At 46.0% G+C, this 16,278-nt stretch overlaps 1 protein-coding gene across 1 annotated transcript in view; it reads left to right on the forward strand.

The window, feature by feature from the left end:
- The first annotated feature begins 771 nt into the window (after nucleotides 1-771).
- The window catches only part of PLEKHD1 (pleckstrin homology and coiled-coil domain containing D1), a 29,635-nt gene continuing 14,128 nt past the window's right edge, over nucleotides 772-16,278 (forward strand). Inside the window, exons 1-5 of the mRNA XM_030484816.1 lie at nucleotides 772-1,621; nucleotides 9,717-9,810; nucleotides 10,708-10,797; nucleotides 11,315-11,391; nucleotides 16,098-16,189. Of these exons, the coding sequence (XP_030340676.1) occupies nucleotides 1,470-1,621; nucleotides 9,717-9,810; nucleotides 10,708-10,797; nucleotides 11,315-11,391; nucleotides 16,098-16,189 (505 nt within the window). The 5' untranslated portion in view covers nucleotides 772-1,469. The remainder of the gene's footprint in view (nucleotides 1,622-9,716; nucleotides 9,811-10,707; nucleotides 10,798-11,314; nucleotides 11,392-16,097; nucleotides 16,190-16,278) is intronic.

The raw sequence follows: 16,278 nt of genomic DNA on the forward strand, positions 1-16,278 counted from the left end.
AGTTAAGTAACAAAGCATTGAGTTTGCTGACTCTCCAATCTAGCAATCAATAGTGACTTTTATCAGGGACCTGCATCTATAATCTCTCTAATACCAAATGCAGCCTGTGAGCTTGAGGCAGGCTGTCTGCGTTTCCCATATTTAAGATGCTTTGCAAGTGCCTGTGACCATACAAAAGTGAGCCTACGTCCTGTGCTGTGATCTAGCCTATGGCACGTTCCCAGGCTTCTAATCTCCAGGAATAGGAAGGACTGTGTGGCTGCAGTGTGTCACTTCTGAATAACTGCATTGGGAAGGGCTGACAGTTAGCAAGTACAGCATCAAAATCGATACATATAGGATGGCGTAGGTTAAAACACGAGCAGATGCCTCACAGCACGCACGTGTTTTTATTGGTTATACAATGCCCCCAAACTCCAGACGCTTTACCAGGTACAATGCAGGCAGTTTTTCCCCATATCTTAATCTTAGAGGGAAGGCAGGATGCAGGAAGGAACAATATGATGCTAATGTCTTCCTGTGGGCATTAAAAAAGACAGGGGTTCTTTTGCAGGACTGTTTGTATCTCTGCAGGGAGGGAGGGTTTCAAGAGAGGAACAAGGACCTAGGGAACCAGAATAAAAAGCTTGTGGAAGTACTAAACAGGAGATGAATGAAGACTTGCGTGAGCTGTGAGACATATTCCTGTGCTTTGGCCAAGGAGATGGTACCAAAGAAGCAGCGCAGAAGCTGTGCTTGCCACATCTCCAAGATGTAGCAAGGAGGCAGGCAGAATTTTATGTTCTAGCTTTGATCAGCAATGGCCCTTTAAGGCTGAGCAGGGTGTGCAGCATGGACACTGCCCAGTTGAGCCCAGCAGCCACGTGAACTGTGTGTGATGGGCAGTGCCAGGCTGGCACAGCAAGAGCCTCCCAATGGCAGAGAGAATCTGATTGAACTTGCTGGCTCCCACCCTGTCTGCTCCCCTTTTCCTTAGGGCAAATGAGAAGAACCTGTCTCTCAGCTCAAGATTTTTGGGGTTCATGTCAGGGTAAGAGATCCCTGACAATAAAACTTCCATCTCACCCTGATTTCTGCCTGGGATGCTGCAATGTCAAGTGAAATAACCTTTCAAGCTGGCTCTGGTGCAGAGGTATTTTCCTTTACATTATTGCTAGGAGCTTTCTCTCTGAGCTCTTTCTGCTTCTCTGCGTTCCTGATCTCTGGCTCTTTGCTCTTTTTTTTTTCCTCGGGCTGGGATGTGTACTGTCTGCAATGCATCAGGAAGTAATACACAATGAGGAAACTCTCATCATCTGTGCATCAGGGGGAGAATTATTGACTGAGTGCTGAGCAGTCAAGTTATTGATTCAAACCGTAGCCCAGTCTCTCCGTCTGCCGCTTGGAGTGGCTGGTTACGTCCTTCTGGTTCACTGCATTTAATCGGATTCCCTGAGCTGCCACACAGAGGGGGAGAGTTAGATCCATCTATGATGTTTGCTTCAAAATCCAGTTCTGTATCCCCTTCTCCATCCATGGAGCAGACAGATTCCGATGCTCTGGACATCAGCACCAAAGTCCAGCTGTACGGCGTGCTCTGGAAGAGACCCTTTGGGAGGCAGTCGGCCAAATGGTCCAGGAGGTAAGCCACAGTTGCTGAGGGGTGCTCAAGTGAAACACAAAGCCTAAGTGTACTGGAGTAAGTTAGAGCCTGAGCGCTTGGCTCTTCAAGTGCAGCTAGCCAGGCAGAGACTAGGGGTGAAACTTCGGGTGTAGCTTCCCTGCTTTTCTGATGCTTTACACACATGGCACCCCATTGTGCTTTTCTTTATCTGCCCAGACCCTGTGCTACATGCACCTCACAGTGGCAATAGGGACTAGCTGCCTTCTCTAGATACTTACCTTATGATAGTTTAATGAGTAAAAGGGTCAGCTCATATATTTTGCCCCCAAACTGCTTGACTTTATTCACTAGCCCTTGTTAAAGCTCTTTGAGTCCTTTACGTATGAGATGGCTAGGCTGAACTGACTGTGCATGTGGGACTCTGTGTGCGTGTGTGTGTGTGTGAACGGTCTGCTGAGGCTTGTGGACCAGCATCAGTATTGCTGTGCTGTCTGACAGTGATGGCATGCTTGGAACAGCAAAAGCAGGCTCACTTCCCTGTGGAGAAGGTGGCTCCGAATTCTTTCCCATCTGGTGCTAGGGAGTTGTAAGCTGCTGTGTGTTGTCTCTCAGCAGCCAGGAAGTTTGGAGCTAGAAAGCATTTGCTATAACCTTTTACCAACGATGGAGGTATGTTCTGTAATGTTGAAATGATGGGTTGGTTTCAGGTCAAAGTTGGTGTAGTTTGTTCAAATCGCTGAATCTTATGGGAGAGTTTTCTGCTGGCTATCAAATGATGAGACACGACTGTTTATGGATGGTACTCACACAGAAACATGGTACAGCTCTTTGTGGAAGTACATGATCCAATGGATTAAGCCTTCCAGCATTCCTAGATGGCAGACTAATGTCACTGCTGATAGACAGTTAGAAGACTAGCAGCCAAGAACTTGCATTTTCACTCTACCACTGCCAGAGATACATTTTGTGACCCAGGATTTGTTGTCGTGATCTGTTAAGCAGGGATAGCAGTACTTACCCACCTTTAGCAGTTTGATATCTGCAGCTATCTGTGAGAAAAGCAAAGTACTGTTGTTTTCTTCCCCTCCTCATCTTTCCACTGGGGAAAGGCACAAATGAGTCATTAACAAGTGACAGCACAGGAAGCCTGAGCTACTTCTGGACCTGAAAGGCAGTTCTGTAGCCTTGGCAGTAAAGTGTGTCCCAAGGCTTTTTGGAAGAATAAATTAACCTGCGCATGAGCAATGTCTGTCGGGTACCACTGGTACTTACCTTTGGTGGGTACCTTTTTGCTGCAGGCTGCATAGTAAACACGACACATCAAATCCATTTCTAGCCCGAGCTTTCCCAGTTTTGCTCTGCATAGTAACGACAGTGCTGTCTAGTCTGAACCTGTGAAGATGGCATAGCCTGAAAAATAGTCAAATGTTGTTTGGGAAGCAGTTTTGTGTTTGTAGCCACCTTTGACTTGCGCGCAGGTTTTATTCTGTACTTCCCCTCACAGTGGCCTTTTTCAGCCAGGACAGAATTTGTGCTGATGCTCCCTACACAACTCCCAAACATTGATATTTAAATGAATTGTGTCTGGAAGCTAATGTGACCGGGTTATGGTAAACAAGTGGACAGACTTAAGGAGGAGAAGGTAATTTGCTATGGAGGAGACATTCTTAAAAGGCTTTCTTCTTCCTAATAAAAATTTCTTGCACGCAAATGGCCAGTCTCGACTCTGTCATTACTTATTTAGTGCTGTTCTATTCCTAGAAGTCACCTCCATCTTCAGCAAGTGGTAAATATTTTAGTGCTGGCAGGTGGGAAGAGACCATGGGGCAGGAATGATGTGGAAGGTTAGCTGCAAGCACAGTAGCTGGAGGTCTGGAGCACCAGAGATGGGTCTGTGGGAGAGGAACACAGGGGTCTGTAGGGTTTGGAAAGAAGGGGTTTCTGGAGTAAAAAAACTGGAACAGGAGGAACAATAAGGTGTGGTCTTCTTACCACAGGAGACATTTGCTTTGATGTAAAAAACCTTGCATGTTCTTATAAGTTATTTGTGATGGAGAATAAGGAGCAATTCATCCGTTCCTCCACCTACCCCCCATGCCCAGCAAGACACAGCTAGGCAGTGCATTGTTTCATGAAAAGGAGAAGAGATGTTTCCCACTCCAGTTAAATTAAGAGGAGGAAAATAGGCTGTTTCTAGATGCAGTTGAGGATCTGATCTCTGAGCAATGTAGATTTTGTTCTGACATCTTGGACTGGACAATAGAAATACTCCCTATCCTAAGGAAAGAGAACTATTCTCTATCCTAAGGAAAGTCTTTCCAAGCTATGGGAGATAAACCAGCATGTACAGGAGGATTGACCACATCAGGCCATCAGCCATGAAGATGTGGCTGTTGAGATGCATGATACTTACTGGCTTGATCCCATTCATTTGGCTGTAGCAGCAGTGCTGCTGGAGACACAGAGAAGAAAAGTGAGTGTTTAAGGGAAAGATGGAGGCTAACTGGATAATAAGTCAAGGAAAAAAGTCCACGCATGGTGTCCAGTGCTTTGGGAATTGAAATCCCAGCTCTGGGGATTTCGCAGCTTTGGCCAGTCAAAGCTTGGGTTGCTGCTGGAGTGGCTTTGGAAAGTCATATTCTTGGCCCTTGACTTATGGTCCTCCTCTTTCCACCAAACTGCATCCCATTCTTCCTTTGAATTTATAACAAGCAGTTTAGTCTCTTCCCTACTACAGAAGTTGCACTGGTACTGGCATCAGCCTGGCATGGAATGAAATGCACAAGGTACAAACCTGCTCTGGATGTTGCATGAATGGGGCGCTGTATCTTTGCAAGTGACATATCCTTCTCTGCTGTGAATAACCCCAGCCCTGTATAGGAATGTCAGGTTCTAAGCTGACTGTCACCATTCAGGTGTGAGAGGGACAGTTCCAGGAAGGCATCTGCTCAGTAGTCAGAGTCAGAGAAGCAAGGTGGAACATCAGGAATTGAAGAGAGTAAAAACCCCCACTAACTATGCTTATACCTCTGGGTAAACCCATCAGAGATGTGAGGTTACTGCTGGAAGGAGGGAAATGCAGCACAGCTGAGAGAAATCTTATCTTCTCTGGGACCGGTCCTGGCTATGGCACTGCAAAGCAGGCACATAACCTGGTTTTCCAGCAGAGTGGTTACCAAGAGTCGCTAGATGTGGTCACAGGACAGATGGAAAGGGTAACGAACGGTTTAGGGCTGTTTTCTGCTCTAAAAAACCCTAGAAAGCACACGGCTGCAGAGCAGTGTGTGCGTGTGCAGCACAGGGGCAGCAGGAGCTGCCGACGCAGCGGCGCTGTGAGTCAAGCTTCCCTCTCATCCTTGTAAACTTCCCACTTGGCTGGTTGCTGTCAGGAAGCATCCACCTCTTCCCGCTCCTTGCCTGGCTGCCTGCCTCTCCAGCTGCCAGGCGCCAGGAGGCAGGCAGGAAAGCCTGGAGCTGTCAGGAGAGGAACAATGAGGGACAGGTACTGCGGTCTCTGAGCTGACATGCTGATAAAGATCATTTGCCCATCGTTTTCCTGAGCTGTCCCTAGGGAGAGAGAACCGGGCTATTCTAGTAACTGGGATTCGCTGCCTGTGCTCCTGGACTGGTGCCCGGAAAACCACCATTGGAAGGAAGGACCAGTGAGACTGCTGAAGTTTTATAATGTAAATACTTAACACGGGCCATTGTCACTTCAAACACTTTTACAAAGACTAGCTAATTAATCTTGTTAATCCTCTGTGACACAAACCAAGTGCTTTATCCCCAGAGATCAGGTATCTCACTAGTCCAGTATGGAGTTGTTTTATCTAATCCTGGCAGATCGTACCTCTGGCTTTAGATCCAAGTGACTCAAGACTGTTACTGCCCCTCTGCTGATTTCAGTTTCATTACACATTCAGTTTCATCAACCACATTTCTGTGGTTTCTTAATGCAGGCTGTAGCGACAGGGGATAGGTGACCAGAAGGACTAGACCATGCGTGAATGGCTCTTATATTGCTTGTGCTGCATGTGGAGTGTGTGTACCAGGTCTTTTCACCTTCATTGCTGCTCTCTAGGCTTTTTGCTGCTCTGCTTTTAAACATCTTTTTTGGTTTCTTGTTTGTATTCAGAAAGCTTCCCCTGTCTCTCCAGTGCTCCCTTTTCTTCTGCTGGTGCATCTGTGCCTAGTTCAGGTGTGTGTTCAGTGTCTCCTGTCTTAACTGGCTGTATCTCCCCATCCTCCCTTGATCATCTTTTCCCTTTCTGCTGTTACTCACCTGGCTGCTGCTTCAGTCTTCAACTTGCTCTTGAGTCTTGTAACTCTTCCTCCTTACTCTTTCACTTCATCCCTCTTTCCATCATGCTGCATTAATTTCCTTGTATTGCTGTATGTAGACTTTGTCCTGAAAGTCAAAGTTGAAGTGGTGATCTTGGTGGCTTAGGTGTTGCCTTCCACATAAGGATAGATGAGGGAATATGATCTGAGCATAAACACACAATGTTCATCAGTTAGCCAGATTTTCAGTGTTTTTCTTCATTATTTGCTGTGGGGTTTTGTTGTTATTATTTTTTTAACTCCTATTTTGTACATTTTCATTCCAAATCCCCACAGATTCTCTCCACATCTGTGAGGTCAGGGATGTAAAAGTTCATTAATCTGCAAGAGGTACATCAATTCTCAGAGATCTGTGCTAGGCTTTACTCTCAGTTTTGTTTTGGTTTTCTACTGGAGCATACTATGGGGATATTGGGAGCATGAAGTAGACAAATAATAAGTAGCAAACTAAAGCCTGGCTTTAACTGAGGTTAACATTTAGGTTAAAAATCACACATAGTTAAAGACCTTTATGTGTCTTGCAAATGTTTCTCAAGTTTGTTCGGGCTGAAAAGGCTGTTAGAAGTGACAAACAGACTTTCTTCATTTTATGTGGCATGCCGATTTTTATACTTTAGTTTTGTATTTATAGCCACAGTATCTGGTTCACTCTGACCCACTGGACCAAGCACAGGCCATTGGCCAGGCATGATTAATCTTAGAAGACGTTATTTCTGTATTTATTGTGCAGATGAGGTAACATGTGCCTCTAAAAAATAAAGTTATAATTGAACTAAACACTAGAGACATAAAGTGAAAATGTAGCTACCATAAGAAAACTTTTTTATGGTGTTAATGACCAGAGGTGTGAGTTAAAATGGAACAGGGAGGCTTCTGCTGCTCACAGAAGTGATGTGGACAGGAGGAACCAGAAACCTGTCTGCTCTGTAAGTCTCTCTGATATGTGCCTTGGCCAGGGTCAGCTCTAAGCCCGCTGCAGGGGTCATGGCTGCCTTTGCCATGAAGGTAAATATATCTGAAAATACTAATCCCTGTTTCACACAGAGGTAAGACCTTGATGAATCCTTTCTATCAGCACTGAGCCCCAGAGAGATGTGCCTAATGCATCTGCTGATACCTTAAAGTTGTGTGAGCAGTTCAGCCCCCACCTCCTCTGTGATGCTCCTTCCCATCCCTGACTACTGTCATGAGGAAACCATTCTGGTCCCTGATCTGTGACACTGGCAAGAGATTTAGCATGGAGATTCCCATCACAGGGAAAGCAAGTTGTACCCCATGGACAGTCCATCTCCCTGTCCATCTTAGGCATCTCTTACAATCATACAGAGAGAGTATGGACAGCCCCCGCAGGTGGGGTCACACACTGCTTTCCCAGCTGAGGGGACTTTACAGGCAGCTCCTCTGGGAGGTGCAGTGGCACATGAGCTTGGGCTGGAAGGGAGATGTCCCCTGGATGGAAGGTGAATAGTAAATGCTCCTGCAAGTTACCTACTCAGGTAACGTGCTGGACAGGCTGCACTGTGAATGAGCACTTTTTCAGTCCTCTGCCAACTGAACGAGCTCAGTGCAGAAGGGTGATTTTTGCATTGAGTTGTGCTGTTCTATTTAGAGAGATTTTGCCAGGCTGTGGTCAGGAACAAGAGGTGAGATTAGACAGTCAACCATGATGTTTTTGGAATATTAAATGAGAAGACAGCGTGTCCTGCTGAGAAAGCAAGCTGGTGGCTTCTCCTCACCTCTGTTGTCAGCATGAACAGGTATAGATGAGTAGGCAGGGGGAAGAAAAAATTTGGGACACAGTAATTGTTGTTGGTGTTTGTACATTCTGAATGTTGCTGGATATGAATATGCACATGTTCAATGACTGCCACTCTTAAATGTTTTGGAGCAGGTGCACAGTAGGTCCAGAGCTTAAGAGAGCCTTGAGCTTTCTGCAGGCATTCAGAAGCTTTGCTTTGTTCTGTGTCTTTTGGTCCCACTGTGAGCCCATGGCTCCTATTTCCATGGCATTTGGCAGTTTTATCTATGCCGGAGCCATGGCAGAAAAGCAAGAGATGGGAGCTGGTGGAAGTGGTAAAGCTTTCCTCGCAGTAAAATAATGATAACTATTATTAATAATGAATTATATTATAATTATATATATTATTTTGCTATTATAATGATAATTCTCCACCGGCTTCCACTTCTTTCTTTAGCTTTAGGAACTAAACTGTACTAAATTGCTGTGCTTGTCTGTCCTGGAGGCAGCGCTTGGCTCCATCTGACAGGTCCTCTGCTTCCAGAGAGAACTGGGGTGGGATGGGCACTTGGAGGTATGAGAATTGCTCTTGTGGATCAGACCTCTTGTCCTGTAGCCCCTCGCTAACAGTGGCTTCAGAGGAAGGTGCAGGAATGCCCCAGAAAGTGCTGCCCAGAGAAGTCTCATTCAGATCCCTCCCAGTAGCGGCTTTCTGCCCAGAAGCAGGAGGCTTTCTTGGGGCTGTTCTCATTGTTCACAGAAATGCTTTATCCTTTCCAGATTCCTCATGAGCTATTGTCCTCAGGACCACATGAAAGTGATTTACACAGCAGTGCCTTGTGCAGTGTCAAAAGACATTCTTTATTAATTTTCAGCTTACCGCCTTTCACTTTCATTCCAAATCCCTCTTTTCTCATATTAGAAAATATATACAGAACAGTACAACACATTTCCTTTGTCGTTTAATCTTTTGAAACCTCCCTACTAAACTTGTCCCCATTTTTTTCAGCTGTTCTTCAGCATTTTTGAGAGCAGCAGAGATTTAGACCAAATTTCAGCGAAGTCACATATCTCTCCCCTGTACCACTGCCTGCAGGGTAAATGCAACCTCAATTTTCAAAGAGAAGAGGGATTCTCCCAGGGGCATTTTGGACATCCAAATCAGTTAAAAGTGGTACTCCTTTAATCACGATTTTGAGGACACACTCCAGCAAATTAACAACTTGGTTTACAGAAGCTGTGATGTTTTGTGGCTACTATAGAGTGTTCATCAGAGCATACCTAAGGCTGAGCAGAACAAGGCACATTAAAACGTGATGTGAGTGAGGAAAAAAATAATTCAATATTTACTTTGTATTTACAAAGGTCAATGACAGGAGACTTTGCCAAGAGCTCTGATTTAAACAGCTCTAAAATTTATTTATCCTCCTGAGTGCTCTCGTGGCTCATCTTTTGCCTTGAGAGTCGCTTGAGGATGCGGATCCGTGACTCTCCCTGCCATAAGACTCAGTGTTACAGTGGAAAGACTTCCTTTCTGGCTTATGCCAGGATGGGAGGAAAGAAGGTGGCAGGGAAGAGATTGAAAAAATAAGCTTTTAGTTGCTCTTAGCCCATGTGAGAGACACCCTTAAAAAAAGAAGCAGGTCTCTTCCAAAAGGCTGAATCCAACACATGGGCTAGACAAAGCGTGCACAGGTCAAGATGCCAAAAGATTTTGGCTATGGTTCTGTCTTGGACACAGACCACCATCGCATTCCCTTGTGAGTAAATGGTGCTGTGGTTTGCCTTCAGCACTGCTGTGTGCACGCTGTGGTAAACTGCAAGCACAAAGCACTTGAGCTTGGCACTTAGTGTTAAGCACTAGCTCTTGGCTACAAGCCCAAGTAAGGCATCTCACCTTAGGCATAGATGAGAACAGCAAACTCTTCTGCTCAGAAAGCAGTGTGCGTTAGATGGTGATTTTCTTGTGCTGTGAACCATGACCTCTTCTAGAACCTGTTCTAGCAGCATTTATTTCCTTTCTCTGTCTTAAAGGTTCTTCATCATTAAAGAAAGTTTCCTGCTCTACTATGCTGAGAGCGAGAAGAAGAGTTTTGAAAGCAATAAATACTTCAATATCCATCCCAAGGTGAGAAGTGTTTGCATGGGAAAGGGGGTCATTCTCTTTCTAGTTTCCTCCCCCCTCCACAGGCCCAGCAAGTGAAGAGGTAAGTCACAGATCCAGGGAAGCCTCAAAAAATGTAAGAATCTTGTCAGTACCTTGTCAGGCTCCTGAATGATTCAGCATGACTTCGATGTTTTTTTTACTAATAGTAGATGTATTCCCTTGTTTCCCTAATCAACTAATCTTGTGGCTATGAGAATGCTGTTGGCAAAGCCAGTAGTGGGGCTAACAGCTTTGGTTGCTGCTTGTTCCTAACTTGTGTTTACACTCTTAAGCGGTTGCATCCAGCCCCTGCTAACCTCTCAGCCCTGAGTAGCAGCGTCTATCAGGAGGCTGTGTGCTCTGAGTCTGCTTTCATCCTTTGTAGTCATTGGAGGCTGATGAAGCACGTGTGCTCCCAGAAGTGTTGGTTTCACCCAGCCTGGTTAGGGGCAGCAGGGCACACATCCGTGTGGGGTGTTGACCTACTGGTGGTGACTGTAATGGGTGCACAGCTTCTCTCATGGTACCATGCTGTGAATCTGCAACGACTGGCCCTCTCGGGCGACTACCTCCTCCTTGATAAGAGCTGCCTCTTCCATGTTCTAACTAGCAGCCTTCCCTCCAGCCGAATGCAGGAGAGCCATCTTTACCCCTGTTCAGATGCTACTTGGAGGTCTCCTGGGAGTGGTGGGAGCCCCTCTGATTTTCAGGAACTGTGTGTGTTGTCCTTCCTGGACAATATCCCTCGGCTTCCTGCTTGGGGATAGCCAAGGCAGGGCAGGGGCCCACAGGTGACCAAGGGTGAAAGTTCAGCTCCTGGTTAGTTAATAGCTATACTTGATTTTGCCGACTGATTGGAGCACTCTGGTTTATCCCCAGGGTGTCATACCCTTGGGAGGCTGCGTCGTGGAGCCCAAAGAAGAGCCCAACATGCCTTATGCCATAAAGATCTCTCACGAAGACTTCCATGTAAGTAGACTTCTTTCTTCTCAAAAAACCCCATAAACACAACAAAACATCTTATTGCTGATGAGCAGAGCTGAATTGGCAGCCTTTCCCACCTCACCAAGGTATCCTACCCTCTCTGGGCAGACTACCCTGAGAGAGGGTGGTTTAGCATCCCAAGTCCCCTCAAAGCTTTGCTGCTGCACCTGTCTTGACAACCAACAAGGAAACTTGCTCTTTCTGACAGCAGGTCTTATGATACTAGCAGACCAGTAGATAGATATTCAGGAGCCCTAGAGCTCATGTTGCCGTATCATTTTACTCCTGCCATGACTGCTTGCCACGTACATCTCTTCCCAATGCGTGGTAGGCTTGGGTTATGTTTGCTCCCATGCAATGCCTTCCGTGGAGGTGGAAGCCTGCAGTGAGCCCTACTCTTGCTGTGCTAGCTGTATCCAGTTCATGCCCTGAGCGTGCAGAGGTGTGTAAGGCACCAGCCTCTCTAATCCAGGTTTTTTTCCCCTCCCCTCCCCTCTTCTAGGGTAACATTGTTCTAGCAGCCGAATCAGAGTTTGAGCAGGCTCAGTGGCTGGAGATGCTACAGGAGTCTGGAAAAGTGTAAGCTTCTTTCTATTCCTTATTCTCTTTGATCTGCTCTGTAGATGTGTAAAGGATAAAGAGGAAGAAGCCTGACTAGAAGAACCATGGGGAGGCAGAAAAGCTCCCTTAGACTAGCGAGACCTTCACTTACTCCCTGGAGCCACTCTTTCCTACAAAAGAATGCTCTAAAACTGACACAAAGCTTCTTGCCTGGGAGTGGTACGCAGGATGGCTCTTTGCTGACAACCCTGGGCTGTCATCTGTCAAACACTGATATACCGAGTGGCATCTGCTGTCCCTCTCTCTTGCTCAGAGAGGTGGGACCTCTCCTGAACCATTCTGTGTGGGAAGCAAGGTCCACGGGCTTGACAAAAGTGTGGGTCAGGAAACCTCCCTGCACTGCAGGTGTATGAATTTGGGGTAAGGTAAGAGCAGAACAGGAAAGGTGCAAAGCTTGTGAGCAGCTATCTGTGTGGCTCTACACCTTGCTGGTGAGCAGAGACCTCATATCCCTGTCCTCCTGAGATCTACTGGTCATGCTGAGATGTCAGTAACAGCCATGAAGCAACTGTGTGACCATGAGTGTGCATTCCTTCTGCTCAGATCCTAGGGTGCTCAGGCCATGCAGCAGCAGGATTTGGCCTCTTAAGACAGTTTAATTCCGAAATATGGAGGCAGGCTAAATTCCAGGGAGGAGTGCTAGCAAAGCACTTCCAGCCCCCCTACAGGGGTGAGAGGGTTTGACTGCTGTGCGTGTACAACACTGAGTTCATAGTCCGCTGAGAATGCTAAAGAGATCTGCAGCTTGTTGGCCACCAGCTCTGCAAACCCTCAGTGCCCAGGAGCCTGACGGTGCAGTGAGCAGTTGTTCTGCAAAACCAAAGCAGGCTCTTCCTAAATCTCAGCAGGTGCAGGAAGAAGTAACACTTAAACAGGGACTTGACTTTCCCAAGCCAGGCGGAAACTTGCAGAGTCTGTAGAGCACAGCCTACTGTTCAGCTATGAGGCTTGAAGCAAGAAGAACTTTGCTCTGCCTCTCCTGGTTGCATTACAATGTGTGTATGTGGTCTCTTGAGACTGTAGGGACAAAAGCCACTCTTTCAGGCAAGTTTAACTTGTAATACCAGTGTACGCATGCATGTGTGCATGGCAAAGGTGGTATCTTGGTTCATTCCAATGTTACGAGGCTGAAAATGTTCATTTGTAATTAACACACTGTTATGGTGGATCAGCCCAAGCCAAGCTCTGCGCTGCTGCAGTGAGCCTGGCTTTGGTGCTGGAGCAAACTGTAACCACCATGGTACCGTCTGAACTGTAACACAAAGCTGTCCATTAAAGCTTCATGGGAGCATGTGCCCCACAGGACACAAGACCCAAGGCAGAGGTCTGTCACCCACTCAGCATGAGCAGGCTTGGCCACTGCAGAGGAGGAGGGACGCAGACTTAGCCCTAGAGCAATTTTGAGTTGTTTCTTTGCTAGCACAGGTGTTCATTTGCCTTCACCAATGTTAAACTCAGCTGTTGCTAAAGGCAATAATTTGGGGGCCAAATTAGTCTCTCAGGAGTGTATGTGAGGGAGGGAACACGGCTGCACAGCTCAGGAGGGGGTCTCACAAGCAAGTCGTGTGTGCCTGATTATTTCACAGAGCCAGCATTTTGTCTAGTCCTTTCTTCAGTATTCCAGCACTAGTGCATAAAACAAAGAGCTAGACAGCGGCTTCTATCATACAGCAGACCACCTGCGCCCAGCTGACAATCTGCCTGAGACACCCCTTTCCCTCCCCTCTCTGCTTCTGTTCTTGCATCAGAGGAGAGCGATGCAGCTCCAGCGCCTGCCTAATTGGTGCTGATGATAGCCTGCATGTGAGGAAAAGCACAGATTATGTGATTTATGCTAGCAGGGTCAGGCTGGGAGCTAAGCAGCAGCCAGAAAGGCACAGCATGGGCCAGTAAATTGATCTGCAATGAATAGGAAAGCTAAAAGGACACAGCTGAGATCTTCTAGGCAACCTGTTTTAGTGCCCTGCTGTTCCTAGGTGGAGACTGTAATGCCAATGGCACTGCAGCACTTAATTTATCATCTTGCTCCCTCATTATAAAACCAACCAAAGAAAGAAAAAAACAACACAAAACAAAGCAAAATCAGCACCCTCAAAAAAACCCCAAGTCCATAGGCTGAGATTTTGTTAAATAGGGGAAAGAAGGAAAAATGAACCCAGGATGAGAAGCATCCCTTTCCTCCCTCCTTTGTTTCAGTTTTTGTCTGCTGCCTCTTTAGATCTCGGGCTGAGTGGTGTGTGTGTGTGCCTGCACAGCTGCCTGTTACCTGCACCATCACAGTCTGCTCCGTGATGCCTTCAGCTCTTCACTCCTTTCCCAGCCTCCTGGTTTGATAGGGAAACCCCTTACTCAGTGCAGAGGGGAGCTGATGGTCTCTTCACCCTTCTAACATGGTGTGCTTGGACTTGCCACACTCGCCAGATTTTGAAAACTTCTCAGAAATGCCAAAGCCCTGAGACATAAGCGGGCAATGGGGAAAAACCAAAACAAAACAGGTAACAGTACGTATGTCCTGTGGAACATGAAGCGTTAAGTGTCTCAGAAAAACCTGGTTGTGGATGCTCTTGAGAAAAGTAAAATGCAGGCAAAGCTAGAGAGATGTTCCCAGCATTGCAAAAGGACTGGGATAGGTGATATTTGAGCTGAAGAGCAAACAGAGCTACTATACTGCTTTGGGGTGTATTTTTGAGAAGTATATTGTAGGAGTGTTTTCTGCTTGCCCCGGGAGCCTTCCTGACCCTGCGTTTCCCAGTACTTTAAGCAATGTGGCTTTTTCTGATGGAAACTCACTTGGTAAGAAATACAAGATAAAAAAAAAGCACTTGCTCTCCCCTCAGTTGAAGTCATGGCCTGAACCTCGCTGCGGTTACACACTGGTGCTGGTTCCAGCAGATAAAAGGAATAAAAGCTTAAATGCTACGCAGTGAGATGAGTGCATCTTCTGAGTTATACAGCACTGGGTGTAGTAACCTTTGATTTACAGACAGGGAAACATCTTGTTAGGCTGGGGAAGGGAGGTCACACTGAAAAAGTGAATCTAATAAACAGACACCTTAAAGGCTACAGCTGTTTTGGAACCCTCCAAGTAATCATAAAATAAGCTCTGTCATCCTCACCACCCTACTCTTGCGATGTTTCCTCTTGGTTTCCCTGGGGTTAGATTCATCCTGTATTAGAGAACATTAGTGGAAAAACACATTCACACTCTCGTGTTCTCACTCAAGATGAAGATGTCTTCCTGTGGGCAAAACATCACCTTTTTAATTAGCATTCTAATTTCTTCTGCACTTCAGAATATCCTAGATGCTCATTAGCTGAAAAGAAACCCAGCTGTCTGCAAAGAGCACAAGGCAGTGCTTGGGCTGCTGGAGCTGTGAGCTGCCTAGTCCCTGGGGTGATGTGTTTTTAGTGTAATTGTCTGGCTTTTGTAAGAGATGAAGTACAGGTTGCCTTGGCACTGCTTTATAAGAGGTTGCTAACCTAACAGCTTCCGAAAAACTATAATTTCAAATGGCTCACAAAGAGGCCTGGTATGGGAATGCTTAACAGGTATTTAATATTAATGAGCCCCCTTAGGATTTAACAAAGATGGCAGAATTTCTGGGCAGCAATTGCTGTTCCTGAATGTATGTCTATATAAATAGATTGGGATGAATTTTACATACGCGTTTTATGTGTTCAGGTATTTTGTTTTCTAATGGAACATTAGAAGAAGTGAGCAGAGAACTCCATTTCTGGTTCTGTTTTTGATTTGTGTGTCCTTGTCCTTGGTATTTAGTATCTCTATTAAAGCCTACCCTGTCCATCAGCTCAATCAGTAATGGGAATCTGCTCCACAGGCCTTTTTTTGCAGCTTAGTTTCCTAATGTGTTGAAGAGACCTTGAGATCCTCTGGCCAATAGCCCTATGATAACCCAGGGTATTCTTTGAATATGCCTGCTTCCTTTAAAATCTCCCTACTTACCAGCAGCTTGTCAGGCTTTTATCTCAGGTTCTTCATTGTTTTTACAGGGAGAGGCACTTACCTCACAGTCCAGGGCTAGACTCCAAATCCTGGTGGCTTACAAGTTTATCAGGGGAGGGATGGATTGGTTCCAGGATGGATGATAGATACCCAAAAGGCTGAAGGTAGAAGGCTGCACAAAAGAGTCAATAAACAGTTAATGTTTGAAGGCAAAGAGTGGCTATAGCAGCAAAGTATTGGAAAGGATGCAGAAGACAGTGTCACTGGCAGTGGGAAGTTAGTTGAGTTATAAGCTGAAATCTGGTTCTAAAGTCTGTTGGAATCTAATTAATGGATTCCAGGTACATTCTGTTGCAGTTGGAGGCTGTGAATATGCTGGGTTGGCCTAGAGAGCCCTTAAGCCTAAGCTCAGTGTAGAAATCTCCAAAGCACTGGAAAAAACCCCCAACCGTTTGAATAGTTGTGCAGCATTGACATATACCTCTGTATTAAAAAAACAAAAAAACCAAACCCAAAAAATATTGAATGTCAGGGAAACTTCTCCAATTTATTTGTGGGGAAAATTTAAATAATTACTGTCCCAGCTGATGAGAGTCTGTGTGTTTGAATTCCTTGGTAGACTGCAAGGCTGAGTCCCCTGCCTTGCTCTGTGGGACCCTTGGCTCTCTTACATTGTCTGCTTTGTGTCTGCTCTCCCTAGGACCTGGAAGAATGCTCAGCTGGGAGAAGCCATGATTGAGAGCCTGGAAGCACAAGGGCTGCAGCTGGCTAAGGAGAAACAGGAGTATTTAGGTAGGAAACTCAGACTTCCAAAGGCTATAAATCCAAAAATAGCCGTTTTGCTTTCCTGGGGCTCTCAGCGCGGTCAAGCCAAGGATCTA

Source organism: Strigops habroptila, chromosome 4 (assembly GCF_004027225.2).
Source record: "Strigops habroptila isolate Jane chromosome 4, bStrHab1.2.pri, whole genome shotgun sequence".
Classification (NCBI taxonomy): domain Eukaryota; kingdom Metazoa; phylum Chordata; class Aves; order Psittaciformes; family Psittacidae; genus Strigops; species Strigops habroptila.